We start from the raw sequence: 19048 nt of genomic DNA on the forward strand, positions 1-19048 counted from the left end.
AATATATAGGTCAATAAATCTGTTACAAGAAAATATAATTGTATGAACTTCCAATTTAACGTAACTGTTTTAATGCTTTGTGTAGGTCATCTTTCACATATTTATTATGAACCCTAAAGACTTTCCTAAGGTTTCAAATAAAATGACTCCCACAAATTCTTAGTCTGCTTTACCACTATGTAGTACAGCTGAATTTTAAGTTCTAGTCTTTGGGAATTACATACTTTCTAAAGGCTCATTGCTAAAGACATCAACTGTGTTTAGCAGTCCTTTTTCCCCTCATTAATTTAAGTGTACTGTTAGCAATGGTACTAGAAGTATGTAATAAAACCCTCATTACTGTAGTATCTGAGCATCTTCCAGTAGTGCATTAAGCGATGAGGGGAAGAGTGACTATAATATAGTGTTTTGTTTTTGTTTTTAATGTGTACATAAATGCTATATGTTTATGGTCCAGAAAACAAGGTCAAAGAAGTGTCCCTAGCACTTGGGGGTAGAAGACTGATGATCCTTAGTTCCTGCAAGCGTTCATTCCGCAGCCTCAGAATGGTCTTGTGAAAGCTCCATCTCCTCCACAGAAAAGCTTTGCACCCTTGTGATAGAAAGTTCCATTGTGCCTACTGAGCGGAGTTACCGAGTCTATTCCTCATCCCAGAGCTTTAGGTGATCTTTTAGATATTCTGGGCTCAGGCCATTAAAACACCTTGAAGGTAAAACTTAAGATGTTGAATTTGACTCTATATCCAATGGGAAGCCAGTGTAAAAAATGGAAGACAGGCATGATGTGCTCACAGTAACCTGCGTTGCTGAGGAGATGCACTGCTACTAGAGGGAGTATCCTAACGACTTATGACTTCATGCCCAGCTATACTGAAGACCTCCAGGCAAGAGGTGAGGAATGCATGTATTATCGAGGCCAGGTCATCATCCACCAAGGTGGAACAGAGTCTCCTTCCCATCTGGAAATGGTAGAAAACATTACTTGCGGACACTGCTGCGTGTAACGTGAAATCCAGGAGAACTCCCAAGCTATGGGCTGAATTGACCAACTGTGGATATAAACCTTCAGCCAAAGGAGACTGGACCATGGCCACAAACTCTCAAAGTGCTTTCCTCCGCCAAGCAAAATAACCTCCATCTTGCTCACCTTCAACCAGCTGTCTTTCATCCATGAGCTGATCACATCCAAGGACTGTGTACTCTTCGTGTAGCTTTGCGCCGCCTGTTTTGGGCTTGTGCCTAGGTAATAGTTTTAAGCAATAGGCAAGTAGATGATGTTTGGTGACCAATTTCCTGTGTCTGTTCTTCTGTTTTCTTGGGTGGTGAACTGCAATCAGAAAGTAGCGGGTTGCGTAGAGGGATGCGCCAAGCACAGCAAAGGTTGTCTAGTTCAGCAAATGCCATGGAAAGGACAGTTTAGTTTTCTTAATTTCGTGAAGACCTTCAGAGCACGATACATCTGACATACAGTACTCCATCCTTCTTCATATTTAACTCCTCATCCCCTTGTCTTCTTTCACAAAATGTTAAGCCAATTAACTAGCAATTCTGCTAAACATCCTTAGCTTTATATTTCTAGTGGTTACACAAATGTATAAATTCTTCAGTTTGTTTTTTTTAAACTCTGCCCATCAAAAAGGAGGGACACTTTCAGTTCAAGAAAAAAAAAGTTATGCTTTTTAAGCTCTTTCCATGTTTACAAAACTGCCATAATTAAAAAGCAAGTAGAAAAACATTCGTAAAAAATAGTATGGATGCCAGAACAACAAAATGTCATGGTAAAATATCAGCAGACTTTCTGCACGTATGTAGAATGAGGCATTGGTGTGATTCATACTTAAAGCTGAGTTCTATTTTCACATTAAGGGGTGATGTCTACACTACAGTGTTTGGTCGACAAATGTTATGCTGTTTAATTAAAGAGCTTTAATTAAACCTCTATTGCATGTCCATGTTACGCTCCTTGTGTCGGCAGAGTGCATCCACACTAGCAGCTCTTGCATCGACAGAGAGCAGTGCACGGTGGATAGCTATCCCACTGTACAACTGGCCACATGATGCTTTGGGAAGGGTTTGCAATGCCTCATGGGTAGGGCCCTACCAAATTCACAGCCATGAAAAACACATAATGGACTGTGAATCATAGAATATCAGGTTTGGAAGGGACCTCAAGAGGTTAACTAGTCCAACCCCCTGCTCAAAGCAGGACTAATTCCCAATTATTATTTTTTTTTTGTTGGTCTCAGATCTCTAAATGGCCCCTTCAAGGATTGAACTCACAACCCTGGGTTTAGCAGGCCAATGCTCAAACCACTGAGCTATCCCTCCCCCAAATCTGGTCTTCCTCCATGAAATCTGGTCTTTTGTGTGCTTTTACCCTATATTATATTGATTCCACGGGCGAGACCAGTAATTCTCAAATGGGGGGTCCTGACCGAAAAGGGAGTTGCAGGGGGATTACAAGGTTATTTTAGGGGGGCTGCAGTATTGCCACCATTATTTCTGCACTGCCTTCAGAGCTAGGTGGCCAAAGAATTGAGGCTGTTAGCCAGGCACCCAGCTCTGAAGGCAACACTTCACCAGCAGCAGCGCAGCGCAGAAGTAAGGGTAGCAATACCATATATGCCTCTCTTGCTTCTGTTGCTGCCTTCAGAAGCGGATGGCCGGAGAGTGGCGGCTGCTGACTGAGGTCCCAGCTCTGCAGGCAGCAGCACAGAAGTAAGAATGGCAATACCATACCATGCCATATTTACTTCTGCACTGCTGCTGGTGGCGGCTTTGCCTTCAGAGCAGGGCTCCTGGCCAACAGCTGCCACTCTTCTGCCACCCAGCTCTGAAGGGAGCTGTGCAGAAGTAAGGGTAGCAGTACTGCAACCCTCCCTACGATAATCTTGTGACCCCTCCGCCCCAACTTCTTTTTGGGTTAGGATCCCTACAATTACAACACCATGAAATTTCACATTTAAATAGCTGAAATCATGAGGGCCCTACTCATGGGGCAGGTATAGCATCACATGATGCAGGTTTCTCAATCCCACTTTTCCATGGGCATCCTACTAGATTGCCAGCCGCTTTTCAACTGAAGTGTGTGTGGGGGGATGGGGGGGTGGGAGAGAAGAAGCGGCAGTGAGAGAGACAGGGCGTTTGTGTGTGTGAGGGGAGAGAAAGTGTGCGTGCTGGGGTAGTTTGTGAGAGAGTGGGGGGAGTGTGTACGAGAGAGAGATGGGGTGTGTGTTGGGGGAGAGAGAGTGTCAGCATGCTGTCTCTATGTTCAGACAGCTGCCCAGAATCAACCAGTTCTGAGGGAGGGGACACCATCAAGATCAGCCCTCACCTCCCTCCCTGACTCTGCGCAGCACAGCAGTCTCTCTCTCTCTCTCTCTCTCTCTCTCTCACTCTTACACACACACTTACACTTGCCTGCCTGCCTCCCTTTGTGTTTGTAGTGCAGGAGAGAGCAGCATGCCACCTTAATGGTTTGCTCTCTGCTGCCAGAGCTGAGTGGCATGCTCAGCTCTCAGAACTTCCTGGAGCTTTGAAAGGGAAGGGGTGCATGCCTGTGTAGCAGGAATGCAGGGCAGCAGAGCAGTCACAGCGGGTATTGTGGGCTACTAGGGGAGACCAGTTATGGCGATATAATGAGTGGCAGTGCCTACCCTGATGCTTTGTCACTTTAAGTTTGCTGCAAAAAGCTTTATGCCTCTTGTCAACGTGGTTTTATTTTTATCAAAACAGAGCAGTTTTGTCACCAAAAGTGGCAGAGCCATTACAAAAGACGGTTACTCACCGTTGTAACTGTTGTTCTTCGAGATGTGTTGCTCATATCCATTCCATTAGGTGTGCGCGCGCCGCGTGCACGATCGTCGGAAGATTTTTCTACCCTAGCAACACCGGCGGGTCGGCTGTGGAGCCCCCTAGAGTGGCGCCTTCATGGCGCTGAATATATACCCCAGCCGACCCGGCGCCCCCTCAGTTCCTTCTTGCCGGCTACTCCGACAGTGGGGACGGGGGGCGGGTTTGGAATGGATATGAGCAACACATCTCGAAGAACAACAGTTACAACGGTGAGTAACCGTCTTTTCTTCTTCGAGTGCTTGCTCATATCCATTCCATTAGGTGACTCCCAAGCCCAACTTAGGTGGTGGGGTCGGAGTGAGACATTGCTGTGTGCAAAACCGCTGATCCGAAAGCAGCATCGTCTCTGGACTGCTGCACTAGTGCATAGTGAGCTGTAAATGTGTGGACTGATGACCAAACCGCTGCTCTACAAATGTCCTGGATCGGAACTTGTGCCAGGAAAGCCGTCGAGGAAGCCTGGGCCCTCGTGGAGTGAGCGGTGAGGTGCGGTGCTGAGACACCTGCCAGGTCATAGCAAGTCCGGATGCAAGACGTAATCCAGGAGAATAGGCGTTGTGAGGAGACCGGTGAGCCTTTCATTCGGTCGGCCACTGCAACGAAGAGTTGCGTCGTCTTTCTAAAGTGCTTTGTGCGGTCAATATAGAAGGCCAGGGCCCTTCGTACGTCCAGGGAATGCAAACGTTGATCCTGGCGAGTGGCATGTGGTTTGGGATGAAAGACCGGGAGAAAGATGTCCTGGTTGATATGAAAAGGAGAAACCACCTTAGGGAGAAAGGCAGGATGTGGACGAAGCTGCACTTTATCCTTATGGAAAACTGTATAAGGGGGCTCGGATGTAAGCGCCCTGAGTTCAGAAACGCGCCTTGCTGAGGTGATGGCTACAAGGAAGGCTGTCTTCCAGGATAGGTACAAAAGTGAACAGGTGGCCAGTGGCTCGAATGGAGGACCTGTGAGCTTGGAGAGAACCAGGTTGAGGTCCCACGTCTGAACGGGCTGACGTTGTTGTGGGTACATCCGGTCTAAGCCCTTGAGGAATCTAACGACCATCGGGTTAGAGAATACCGAGGACGCGAGTTCCCCTGGGTGAAAGGGCGATATAGCGGCCAGGTGAACTCTAATTGAAGATATCGCCAACCCCTGCTGTTTTAGGGAGAGGAGATATTCCAAAATGAGAGGAATGGGTGCCTGCAACGGGGACATGGCTCGTTGTTCGCACCAACAGGAGAACCGCTTCCACTTGGCCAGGTACGTGGTGCGTGTTGAGGGCTTCCTACTGCTCAGCAGAATCTGTTGGACAGAGTGCGAGCATTGCTGCTCTGCCTGGGTGAACCATGGAGCAGCCACGCCGTGAGGTGGAGTGATTGCAGGTCGGGGTGACGCAGCCGGCCATGGTCCTGAGAGATGAGATCCGGACACAACGGAAGCGGGATCGGTGTCTGAACCGAGAGTTCCAACAGTGTGGTGTACCAATGTTGTCTCGGCCACGCTGGAGCGACCAGAATTACCTGTGCCTGGTCTCTGCGCAATTTGAGCAGTACCTTGTGGACCAGAGGAAACGGAGGGAAGGCATAAAACAGGTGGTCTTTCCAGGGAAGGAGAAACGCATCCGAGAGGGAGCCCGGAGCTCGACCTTGTAGGGAGCAGAACACGTGGCACTTCCTGTTGTCTCGAGATGCAAACAGGTCTATCTGGGGAAACCCCCACATTTGGAAGATGGAATGTATGATGTCCGGACGGATAGACCACTCGTGTGTCTGGAAGGACCTGCTGAGTCGGTCCGCTAGAGTGTTCTGGACTCCAGGGAGGAACGACGCCGTGAGATGGATTGAGTGGGTGATGCAGAAGTCCCACAGGCCAATGGCCTCTTGGCATAGAATTGACGAACGTGCTCCTCCTTGCTTGTTGATGTAAAACATGGCCGTGGTGTTGTCGATGAGAACTAACACACATCGGCCACGTAGGAGGTTGAGAAATGCCTGGCACGCCAGGCGCACCGCCATCAGTTCCCGAACATTGATGTGCAGGGCTAGCTGGGGTGCAGTCCACAGGCCCTGGGTATGGTGTTCGTTGAGATGGGCGCCCCAACCCAGAGATGAAGCGTCTGTGACCAGGTGCAGAGAGGGTTGTGGGGCGTGAAATGGCATCCCCTCGCAGACCACATTGTGATCTAGCCACCAGGTGAGGGAGGTCAGGACCGAGATCGGGACCGTGACCACCATGTTCAGGCTGTCCCGATGTGGTCGATATATTGACGACACCCAGGTCTGGAGTGGGCGAAGCCGAAGTCTGGCATGCCTGGTTACGTACGTGCAGGAAGCCATGTGACCCAGCAGGGTAAGGCACGACCTCACCGTGGTAGTTGGGAACGTCTGGAGCCCTTGAATGAGGCTCGTGATGGTGCCAAATCGGTTGTCTGGCAGGATGGCTTGTGCACGTCTGGAGTCTAGAACTGCGCCTATGAATTCTATTCTCTGGGTAGGTTCTAGAGTGGATTTGTCCTTGTTGAGTAGGATGCCCAACTCGTTGAATGTGTGCACTATTATGTGGACGTGAGCTTGAACTTGCTCCTTGGTGCGACCGCGTACCAGCCAGTCGTCTAGGTACGGGAACATCTGTATCCCTTGCCGACGAAGGTACGCTGCCACGACAGCCATACATTTCGTGAACACTCTTGGGGCTGAGGATAGGCCGAAGGGAAGGACTGCAAATTGGTAGTGCACCGCGTTTACCACGAATCACAGGAAGCGTCTGTGAGGTGGGTAAATTGAGATGTGAAAGTATGCGTCTTTCATGTCGAGGGCGGCGAACCAGTCTCCAGGATCGAGGGAAGGGATAATGGCCCCCAGAGAGACCATGCGGAACTTCAACTTTACTACGAATTTGTTGAGTCCGCGCAAGTCCAAGATGGGCCGCAGACCTCCTTTGGACTTGGGGATCAGGAAGTAACGGGAATAAAATCCCCTGCCCCTTAACTCTATCGGAACCTCCTCTATGGCCCCCATGGCCAGGAGCGTAGAAACCTCCTGTATAAGAAGTTGCTCGTGAGAAGGGTCCCTGAAGAGGGACGGGGAAGGGGGGTGGGAGGGGGGGATAGAAGAAAACTGGATAGCGTATCCCCTCTCCACCGTGCGGAGGACCCAACAGTCCAAAGTTATAAGGGACCAAGCGCGGTGGAAGTGGGAGAGACGATCCTGAAAGGAGGGGGCTGGATCCTGGGGGATGACTGGGGCGCCGTCCTCGACCGCACCTTCAAAAGTTCTGTCTAGGACCTGAAGGTGGTCTTGGTGGCCCCTGGTTCTGACCGGGTTGAGGGCCAGCCCATCTTCTCCTACCACCTCGCCCTCGCCTCCGGGCCGAGTCTTGTCTCTGACGAGGCGGGGGGGGGGGGGGGGGGTAGAAGCGCTGAGGCTGCGGCCTAAATGGTCTGCGCTGAGGGCCCACAACATGCATCCCCAGGGAGCGCATGATTGTTCTCGAGTCCTTGAGGCTCTGCAGGCGAGAGTCCATCTTGTCCGAGAACAATCCATGTCCCTCAAAGGGCAGATCCTGTAGGGTTTGCTGCAGCTCCGGAGGCAAACCCGAAACCTGAAGCCAGGAGATCCTGCGCATAGCGATACCCGAAGCCAGGGTCCTCGCAGCTGAGTCTGCTATGTCCAAGGAGGCCTGCAAGGAGGTCCGAGCCACCTTCTTGCCCTCCTCTACCATGGCCCCAAACTCTTCCCTGGACTCTTGGGGAATCAACTCCTTAAACTTTCCCATAGAGTTCCAGGAGTTGAAATTGTAGCGGCTCAGTAGCGCCTGTTGGTTTGCCGCTCTAAGTTGTAGCCCTCCGGCTGAGTATACCTTACGGCCAAACAAATCGAGCCGCTTAGCCTCTTTTGATTTAGGCGCTGCAGCCTGCTGGCCGTGGCGCTCTCGTGCGTTCACTGATTCCACCACCAGTGAACACGGTTGGGGGTGGGTATACAAGTACCCATAGTCCTTAGATGGGACAAAGTACTTCCTTTCCACCCCTCTCGCTGTGGGTGGGATAGAGGCAGGAGTTTGCCATATCGTATCCGCATTGATTTGTATCGTGCGGATCAGGGGTAACGCTACCCTCGATGGGGCATCCGCTCCAAGGATATTCACGATCGGGTCGTGCACCTCCACTATCTCCTCCGCCTGCAGGTCCATATTACGGGCCATCCTGCGCAGAAGATCCTGGTGAGCCCGAAGATCTATTGGAGGTGGGCCTGTGCACGATGTGCCCGCCACTGCCTCATCCGGAGAAGAAGAGGAAGATGCCTCCGGTGGAACAGGATCCAAGGGCTGGTCCTGGTCTCTCTGTTCCTGGGCTGGAGCATCACCTGCGCCTGGGTCCAGGGCGTCAGGTGGTGCGGACACAGAAGCCTCCATGCCCCCTGGCGGAGGCCGCGAAATGGTGGACTCCGGGGCCCCTCTGATGGAGTGACCGGAGCGAGAGGTCGAAGCAATTGGAGCCCCTTGCGCCTGATGGTACGCCCACGGGGTCCAAAACGACCAGTGAGATGGGCCATGAGAATGGTCCTCTGCCATCTCCTGCCAATGGCCCAAGTCCTGTTCCTCGGCTTACCCCTGAGGGGGGTATGCCGATCTCGAGAGGTCCTCCGAGGAGTGGGACTCCGATCTCGATGGCCACGGCGGTGCCGAGAGCGTCGAGACGATTCCGATTGGCTGCGGTGCCGCACGGTGCCGGTCCGGAGATGATCTATCTCTACGCGGTGCCGGCGATCGGTGCCGGGACCGCGACCGGTGCCGATGACCTCGTCGGTGCTGGGAGTCGGATCTGGACCTCGACGAGGACCTGGAGTATGCCCGGTGCCGGGACCGTAGCGGTGCCGAGAACTACGTCTCGACGTTGATCGGTGCCGACGATCATAGCGGTGCCGAGACGTAGAGCGGTGCCGCGAAGAAGATCTTGGCCGCGAGTACGACCGGTGCCGAGGCGATATTCGGTGCCGGGACTGCGAGCGGCGTGGGGACCTGCTTCGGGACCTGGATCGGTGCCGAGGTTCCAGCCCTTGCGATGGAGGGCGCATCAAGGCAGGTTTCCCCCTCGACTGGACCGGGCGAGTCAACGGTGCAGTCGGTGCCGGTGGTTGAGGCGGTGCCGGCTCCGTGAGAGCTATTAAGTCTCTCGCCGCCGCGAAGGTCTCTGGAGTCGACGGGAGGCACTGTATCACCGCCAGTCTCGGTGGAGACGCTATCTGCACCAGACTCAACGGCCTCGGCGCCGGAGTCGACGGTGCTGGAGGCACCTGTTTCCAGTGCTCCACCGGTGGACGCGGCTCTACCCCCGGCACTGGGGGAGCCGGCGTCTTCGGCACGGATGTCCCCGTCTTATGGGCTTTTTTATGCCCCGGGGATAATGACCGGCGCCGAGGCACTGCTTGCGGTGCCGACGAGGTCCGGTGCCAGGGAGGCTTGTCTGACGCCACTCGCGTGGTCGTCATAGCCGGTGCCGCCGGGGCACTGCGCACCGAGGTGCTAGGTGCCGGGGCCTGACTTGTAGATGGAGCGTCCGGACTAAGTGCCGCCTCCATCAGGAGTTGCCGGAGCCGAAAGTCCCACTCCTTCTTGGTCCTTGGTCTGAAGGCCTTACAGATCTTGCACTTGTCTGTTTGATGGGACTCTCCCAGGCACTTCAGACAGGAGTCGTGCGGGTCGCTCGTGGGCATAGGCTTAGCGCAGGAGGCGCACTGCTTGAAGCCGGGAGCGTTGGGCATGAGCCCGGCCCCGCGGCCGGGGGAGAAAGGGGGAGACGACCCCCTTAATCCCCTGAACTACTTAGAACAACTAGAACAACTTTTAAATTATTTAACTATTTAACTATAAACACTATAACTATAACTATAACTGTGATACAACAAACTAAGCTAGGGAGAGTGGAGAACAGCTAAGCAGCGCTCCACAGTTCCAACGACCGTCAGGGGCGGTAAGAAGGAACTGAGGGGGCGCCGGGTCGGCTGGGGTATATATTCAGCGCCATGAAGGCGCCACTCTAGGGGGCTCCACAGCCGACCCGCCGGTGTTGCTAGGGTAGAAAATCTTCCGACGATCGTGCACGCGGCGCGCACACACCTAATGGAATGGATATGAGCAAGCACTCGAAGAAGAACTCCACTGTTTTGCTGCCAAAAGTGGCCTTTTCCCACCAAAATTCTGTAGTGTAGACAAGGTCTAAAACAAAGATTTCAACATCTGTTTTGTATGAAAAATACAGTGCATCTTCCTGAAATTTACGGCACTTACTCCAAGTACACAATTAATTTAAGAATTTACAAGTAAATGTTAGTCTATGAATTAAAAACTGGGTCCTTTTAGAAATTTGGCATCTGTCTCTTCTTTGTCCTGAGTGAACTTACAAATGGAACAACACAGATACTTCAAATTTCCATGCAGTTAAAACTGAAATCTCGTGCACAAGCTATGTTTGAAGATATTAAATTGTAATTCTCTATATAACAGATGTTGTATTTAACTGTTATTCCTACATAATCCTAACAAACACACACAGGTCAACGCCTAGATAACACTTAAGTGGGCCTACTGTGACAGAGGTAACTCACCCAACCACCAGTTCCTCTACAATTAGTTTGCACACAGCAATTCTATTAGTTGTTATGGCTCAGTGGTATGAGGGAGCCATCCCACTGAGGGAACACTGTCAAGAGTTGGCATAAGTAGATTAACTGGCCCAACTGTCACTGCTGTTTAAAGATAGTGTGACCGTGCACTAGTTTAGGCATCAGTGTTTAAAAAGCTCCTGGTAGCAGTGCCACTGATCACAACAGGACATAATGGAATGCAAGAGCTGGACTCTTCCTGCCCCATTTCACATAGCAATGGTCTCAGTTATACAGCCCCCTCCCACCCAGTAAATGGCAAAATTAAGGGCCAGAGTCACTAATACTCTTCAGCTGCTTTGCTCTACTCTGGTGACACAAAGCAATTGTGAGCTCAATTTAATTGGCTGGTGCTTTCTGGCTGCTTTCACTGTTTTGGGGTACCAGTGAACCTCTCCTTAAAAATGAAACTTAATGCTACGTATCTATAAATTATCAGAATTATTGCATGGTATTGCAACTCTTTGGGCTCCTTGTTCAGTGTTTGCAGGTGAAATTTAAAATAAGAATTAAAAAAAAAACAAAGGAAATACTCAGAGGAAAAACTACGTTAAAATGGAGTTAAGGTTGAGAGTACACTTAAGTTAAGACTCTCAAACAACTCTGGAATGATGTCATGAGAGAAAAATACATATGAAACAAATGAAATGGATCTTTAATCTAATCTGGGACCAAAAACACTAAACTGCATTAATCATAATTATACGATTATTGCACGCTAATCATTACTACAGGACCAACTTAAGGTAGTCTAGGTGCCTAGACTGTGAGTTTCTTATCTTGATATGTTTGAATTTTTTAAGAATAAAACTTAATCCTGAATTTCCAGGTTTTCAGATAATGACAACATGCCTGTGATTTTTATACCTTTAAGCTAATGATATATACTCTCAATCCCTAACTCCATTTTAACAGTTTTTTTTGTTTGGAAATATATTTCTGTCATTCCTTGCTAGCTAGAAATTTAGGGCCCAATCCTGCACTATTTATGTTAATGGGTGTTTTGTCATTGACTTTTATGGGAGCAGGATTGGATCCTCAATTAGTATAGTAGTCAAACTAACACTGAAATGTAATACTGTAGGGTTGTAAAATAATTTTACATTTTTAGACCGTAAAAGCAGTCTTTTTCTGATTCTCCAATGCTTGAAATACTGTATTAACTTCATCATAGATTTTCTATTTTCCACTAAATTTACAGCCAAGCTATGAATGCATCTCTTTTAGCCAGTATCATATTTTTAAAAGATACATAAGATTACAGTCTTTCCCATGAATAAGAGTTGAAAATCCATTATATTTTAAATTTCAATGGTTATTCTTTACAGGTCCCATATATCACCCAAACAACACTACCAGTATAAAAACAGATAGTGTGAAATCCCTCTTGAACATTTTGTTTATTTTCAAGACACTGTGTATTAGGGTTAGAAATGACTAGTATTGTGTCTAGGTCCCAGACTACCCAATTACTGCAGTTTTGGGCACTGTCAATAATGGGATCTTAGCAAGCTTCATACAATCAACAGGGGTGAAATTCAACTTCAGAATTGCTTTCAAGTCAAGTGTACATGAACATGGTACTATCAAGGAAAATTCTATTTAAACATGCTTCCTGAAAGATCAATTGCAGTTAGTAGTTCTACAGCTGTTGCTTATGAGACAATTATTCTTCCAAAGCTACCAAGACAAAATGGCACACTTATCCTTTAGACTAGTTACTATAAACTGATGTGCAGGGGTAAAGGCCACAGATCTAAAGTTCTCAAAATTAAATTTTGTTGAGTGTTAATAAAAAAATTAACCTTTTACTCCGAAATAGCCAATCTGGCATTAAATTACATTCACCATAACACCGAGTAAAATGTATTTAATCACAAATCTAGTACATGGTCTCTGCATCTGGAAAACCAAGTCTAGAACAGGTAAATTAAATGAGTCTCAAGAGGTTGAACTTTTCAGTCTATTAGCACAACAATATGCTGCCACATGAAAAACAACTCCTCTTTCTGTGGTATCAGTCAAGTCAATCCTCTCTGACCGTTGAAGGAGCAGCACTGACTAATACTGGAGGGAATCATGTATCAATTGTATTTGCTAGAAGGAATTCTGCCACAACATTCATCAAATCAGGGATGGGAAAACTACATGGAAGAGGGGAGCAAATCAGCAGGGAGTCCTAGAAGGACAAAAAAAGTAATGCAATACATTTCTAAATAACTCATGTATTCTTGTACTGCTTTATTGGCAGAAACTTGCAGAGATTTATAAAGAACATTTTCACTGGTTCTACTCTTTCAGAATCTTGTAAAACTACTAGGTTTTGTAAAAATGTCTACTGAAAGTGACTCAGGAATCCATTCTGGCTTTAGGTGAAGTCAGTCAAATTTCACAGTGAGGTTACTACACTTAAATGTTGTGGACACAGCACAACTTGAGCAAAGGCAGTGAGGTGGGGAGAAAGGTATTGGGAGTATGCCCTCATTAATACATGCTTAATTCTGTTTTTTTTTTTTTTATTAAAAGATTAATGCAACTGTTATACAACAAAATATGAAACTGCTTTCTGTGGACCAGACTGTGCTTGGCCCCTACACAGGTACTTAAGGGGCAGTGGGCTAACTAGAAAACTTTGTCCCTCCGTTGTGCAGCCCGCATTAGGCCCAAGCACAACTGCAGTCAACTCAGTAGAGCATAGGGATAGCTTCCTTCCTGCTCTGATGGGTGTGGTTAAGCTGAATGCCACAAAGAAGCATAGAAGCAAACACTACCTTCCTGGCATGCAGGTGGAATTTTGAGGCAGAGTTTCCCCAAAACTTTCCTCCTTAATACTGGGCTGTGCCTAAATGGCACAACTGAGCTTTATATTATATAGAGAAAGAAAAAAGTTACCTAAAATTAAATTAAAATGCAGAGCTCCTGGGACTGTTGGCCAGGACCCAGGCAGCGTGAGTGCCACTGAAAATTAGCTTGTGTGCCGCCTTCGGCACGTGTGCCATAGGTTGCCTACCCCTGCTTTAAATGTTAACCATTTTATTTTCATCTTTACATTGTACTGTTATGACCTGAGAATTCTACTGTATCTGTAAAAAAAGGAAGTAATCACTGAAATAGGAACCAAAGCCAAAATATAAAAGTTCACAGTTTTCACTATTTTCTCCATCATGTCTCTAGCATGCTAATAATTCACGAAACTAAAAACTAAGATGTAAATACTTCACCTCTTTGCCCTACAGATGTCAATTAATGTCCATCTACGTTTAAGGTTAAGAAATTCTAGTTATTGGAAAATGAAGTCTCATTTATACATGTGCATCTTTGAACAAGAAAATTAAAACAGTGCACACACTTCCTCAAACTCTTCTGTGGGTGGCGAAAACAGGACACAAGAGCTCCCTCTTTTTCAGGACCCAAGAATGCCTGCAGGAGACATCCAACTCCAGCCACAGAAATGTCACCTCCCAGTAGGGTTACCATATTTCAACAATCAAAAAAGAGGACGGGAGGAGCCCCGCCCCTGTCCTAGCCCCGCCCCCGTCCTGTCCTAGCCCCGCCCCTGCCCCTTCTACTCCCTCCCACTTCCTGCCCCCTCAGAACCTCCAACCCTCCCCCCCACTCCTTGTCCCCTGACTGCCCCCCAGGACTCCACCCCCTCCCTAAGCCTCCCTGCCTCTTGTCCCCTGACTGCCTCCTCCTGAGACCTTCCCCACATCCTAACTGGCCCCCTAGTACCCTACCCCCCTACCTGTCCCCTGACTGCCCCAACCCTTATCCACACCCCCACCCCCTGACAGCCCCCCCCAGAACTCCTGACCCATCTAAACCCCTCTGCTCCCTGTCCCCTGACTGCCCCCTCCTGGGACCCCTGCTCCTAACTGCCCTCCAGAACCCCACCCCCTACCTAAGCCTCCCTGTTCCTTATCCCCTAACTGCCCCCCAGGACCCTACCCCCTACCTGTACCCTGACTGCCCAAAACCTTATCCACCCCGCCCCCAGAAAGCCCCCCCCGAACTCCCAACCCTCCCCTGCTCCCTGTCCCCTGACTGCCCCCTCCTGGGACCCCTGCTCCTAACTGCCCTCCAGAACCCCACCCCCTACCTAAGCCTCCCTGTTCCTTGTCCCCTAACTGCCCCTTCCTAAGACCCCTCTCCCTAACTGCCCCCCAGGACCCTACCCCCTACCTGTACCCTGACTGCCCAAAACCTTACACCCCCAACCCCCAGACAGCCCCCCCCGAACTCCCTGACCCATTCAACCCTCCCCCCTGCTCCCTGTCTCTTGACTACCCCCCCCCCGAACCTCCCTGCCGCTTCTCTGGCCCCCAGCCCCCTTACTGTGCTGCAGAGCAGCGTGCTTGACAGTGGGGGAGGGCAGCAGTGTCGGAGCCGGCGATCTGTGAGTGGAGGGAGGGAGAGGAGGGGGGGTGTCAAGTTTCAGGAGGGAGGAGGGGGAAGTGCAAGCAGGGCTCTGGCTCTGGCTGTCCGAGCTCTGGCTCTGGCTGTCGGAGCACCGGCTGCTTTGTAAGCGCGCGCACGCTCTGCATGGGAGGGGGAAGGAGGGGAAGTCCGGACATTGACAAATTCCCCCCGGACGCTATTTTTAACCCGAAAAAGCCGGACATGTCCGGGGGAATCCGGACGAATGGTAACCCTACCTCCCAGGGGATTAACCATTGCTTTTTAAAATAAATTTTTAAAAAAATCAGCCGCGATCGCGATCAGCAATAGCGCTGCAGCTTCAGTCTTCGGCAGCAATTCGGCGGCGGGTCCTTCGCTCCGAGAAGGAATGAGGGACCCGCCACCGAATTGCCGCCAAAGAGCTGGATGTGCCGCCCCCCCTCCCTTGGCCGCCCCAAGCACCTGCTTGCTGGGCTGGTGCCTGGAGCCGGCCCTAGCTTGAGGACAGGAGGAACTGTTGAGTTTCTCTACACAGCAATGCAGGAATTGCCGCTTCAGTCTTGAGAAAAAGGTTGGAGTTGAAGGGGAAAGACAATTCTACTTACAGAAGTGTATATTTTCAACTAACAAATCAAATAATCTAAGAAGCAGAAACTTGAGATAGAAGCTACAGCAGCTGGAGGTATGGAGCATAAATAACTGATTTTAGGAGGAAATCAACCTGATAAAACATTTCCATCTATTGATTTATATTTTGAAGATAGTCCCACAAGGAAAAGATACAGCAACTTTTTTTAAATGCTTATATGGGCTATAACATCCAATAGGGTTAAAAAGATTATCTACAACATGTTTCACTAGTTTAAGTGTTCACATAGACACAAACAGTAAGCAAGAAAAGCTTAAATAAATCTAAAGATATATTCTTCATACTAAGTGTACACAATGTTTGAGGCTTTTAAACTAGGCCTTTTTTAAGTTATATGTAGCCCCCCAAAAAATTATTGAAATTTTGACAAAAAAGTAAAAAATTACTTGCCTCTACCTCCAAAACTGCTGGATCAAGGTTGCCTCTGCTCTTAAAGGAGACCTGCAAAGGAAAAAAAACATTGGGCTTGTGCCCTACTTTGCTTCTTTAGGATGTTTAAAAGAGGTGTGATGGTTTGGTTAAGGTGATTTTTTCTGCTTATTTACACTCGAGATTCATGTCCTGTCTAGTCAGGAAGACACCTTGATGAACGGAGAACTAATTACAAGACAACATCACAAGAACCAAGAGGGAAAACTTAGCAATTGAAAGGGAAAGCAACTGTTACACTGTTTAAATTTTGTTTTCTTAACATACTTCACTTCAATGTCTAATTAACAATTTGGAGAAAGGATGTTGTGTTCAAGTTCCAATATCCCCATGCCTTCGATTGAGTTGTGAGAGCTACCATTATGCATCTTCCGAAACATGCTCTAAGTCCTCTAGAAAAACCAGGGGAAACCAGTGAGAACATTTGATATTTCTAAGGTAAAAAGCAAGCAGAAAATAAATATTTAAAATCACGTTCAGGCCCTCTTTATACATAAAGCAACAAGAAAGAGTACAAGCCCAATTTTAAATATCCTTTGCAGGTTACCTTCAATCAAAACATGATAATGGGAGACAAAGGAAGAAACAGGACATGGTTGACTAAAGGCACCCAAACTGCATATTCTCACTGTTCACTAACCTTTCTTTGAAAAAAGAGAAAAGTTTGCATATATGTACTGGAGATAACCAAGAAAAACTTCAAGATTAGTTTCCCTTTAAAATACTAAAAAGTTTCGTTTCTGGTCTCTAAGAGCAAGCTGCCAATTTTTGGACTAAAATGGAAAGTCAAGCTAAAGTTATAGAATGGTGGTAAAAGTAGGGGTTATAAGAAGACAGCTGCAACCTTAACTATGGAGTTATTTCTGGTGCCTCAATAATTCATTAAAAACACTGATCATATACCCTTGCACAAGAAGTATAATGCTAAAGCATCAGTGTTCGTCAAACAGATGCCGCTAAAATGTGTCTTAGAAGATCTGACTCTTAGTAGCAAAAAAATTAAGTGGCTGTCTTAACTGCACATTAAGAATTTTAGTCATCCTGAAAACAAGTTTATTACAACATGACAGAGAAATTTCGTACAGGAATCCCGTAGAAAAATGCTTTAAGAAAAGTCCCTAGTACTGCTTCCATACACTTATATTAATAAAAATAGAGAATGAGGGCATGAAATGTAATTACGCCTAGGGAAATAAAGGAAAAGAAAAAAACCCAAAAAAGTATGAGCAGGGAGAATGAAAAGGAATTTTAAGGAAACAAAAATACGATTTTCTTTTATTCCATCTCTACTTCATTGCAACTAACTTCCACAATAGCAGGAAATAAAACCAAACTAACTGAATGTTTACTCAGAACAGTTTAATTTCTACTTAAATTCTGAAAAGTGCAATGTTCTAAGCTAATATAAAGCCATTTTGTCTCAAAAAGCTAGGGTTGAAAACACTTGTAGAAATTATACAACTTATTTCCCCCTCTCTTTGGGGAAATGGTACATTGATCCTGGAACAAGAGAGGGACTTGCTCTTTCTGGTTTATCCAGGTGCTAATATAGTGGTATCTGAGAATCTCTCAAGTATTCAAAAATAGAAAAAAAAATCCCTTTTGTCCTTCCCAGCCTGTAGGAAAATTTACTTGATTAGTTTATAGGGTTTATGGGAGGGGGTTATTATTATTATTACTTGGTTTGAGAGAGTGGTTGAGTGTCACTGTGTGTCTATGTATGAGAGAAAAATGTATTGTGGCAAAGCTAAGCCAAATAAAAGAGCTTTGCATTTAAATCTGAAAGTGATGACATCCAAGGGTTATTTTAGTTAGAGCTGTACTACCAAATACAGAAATATATTCATATTACAATTTCATCAAGAAGCACTAGGCCGAGAAGCTAGATCAAAAGTTTGATGAATTTTAACCTTTCAAAAATACTGCATAAAACCAGTATAAAAAGAGGGAACAAGTACAATTTTTTAGAAAATTCTGTGCAAGTTACCTTTAGAAAAACTCAGTTTAAAAAACAAATCACTTCTGTCACAAAATATTTTACCTATCATCATTACTAGTAACCCTTAAGATTCCTATAACTGAAATAGATTAGAGCAGGGAAAAAACCCTCATTCTTATTCCAAGTTTCAGAGTAACAGCCGTGTTAGTCTGTATCCGCAAAAAGAAGAACAGGAGTACTTGTGGCACCTTAGAGGTGTTAGTCTCTAAGGTGCCACAAGTACTCCTGTTCTTCTTTATTCTTATTCGAGTTTCTTTGCTTTGTGTTTTTGATACCACTTACTGTTTGTTCAAGTATTTCACACATTGAAGGAGAGAAAAACACTTAAAAAATACAAAAAAGTGATTGTGAACCCCAAAGTTAGTATTGGGACACAAAGGCAGGTGTAGTAGATGAATCTACTTTTAAGTCTTTGAGACTAATTGATTTCAAAGACCAAGAGGTGGTAGTTACACAACTGTATAAATTAAGCAAGTGGTTGTGAATATCTTGATAGTTTCCAAATCTGAAGATCAGCAAATTACTTGTTTTCTTTCATAGAGACTGCACTTATTTATATGAACACAACACCATAATACTTGTATGCTTCACATACATTAATTTAGCCACCCCACCCTACTGTAGTAGAGAAGTGTCTCTTTTTACATATAGGAAACTGAGGCAGAAAGACTGACTAAAGCATTGGCATAGGAATTCTGTGCCATAGCTCAGAACTGAACCAAGATATCCTGAATTCCAGTTCACTGTCTTAACAGAACATCTTTCCTTCTATTAATGAGTAATTTATTTTAAAAATTACTTTTTTAAATGAGAAAGTCAGGGAGTCCTGAAGAGATTTGCTACAACAGCACACACAACTACTAGACCATATACTGAAAGTTCTCTCTCTACAAACCCTCTGGTCTCTTAAGAAGAGACATCATTAGTAAGGAATACACTTAAAACGATTAATCCTACAGAGTACCCAAATCATAGAATACTATTACATATCAGCTCTGTGAGAAAATTGTCAGTCAAAAAAATTCACTAGAGATGTATTCAAACTACATAACAATGATGCTGGTAAGT

General features: G+C 46.8%; 1 protein-coding gene across 11 annotated transcripts in view; it reads right to left on the bottom strand.

Annotated features, from left to right (window-relative positions):
• QKI (QKI, KH domain containing RNA binding) overlaps window positions 1-19048 on the bottom strand; it is a 299731-nt gene that overhangs the window by 102246 nt on the left and 178437 nt on the right. For 7 of the 11 annotated variants that reach the window (XR_008444233.1, XR_008444234.1, XM_054021328.1 and 4 more), the window contains exon 4: window positions 15943-15993. The exons of the other annotated variants lie outside the window; for them this stretch is intronic. Coding sequence is in view for 5 of the 7 variants with exons in the window: in XM_054021328.1 (XP_053877303.1) it covers window positions 15943-15993 (51 nt within the window). In the remaining 2 variants the exon portion in view is untranslated. The remainder of the gene's footprint in view (window positions 1-15942; window positions 15994-19048) is intronic. 11 annotated transcript variants of the gene reach the window in all.

Source organism: Malaclemys terrapin, chromosome 3 (assembly GCF_027887155.1).
Source record: "Malaclemys terrapin pileata isolate rMalTer1 chromosome 3, rMalTer1.hap1, whole genome shotgun sequence".
Lineage (NCBI taxonomy): Eukaryota > Metazoa > Chordata > Testudines > Emydidae > Malaclemys > Malaclemys terrapin.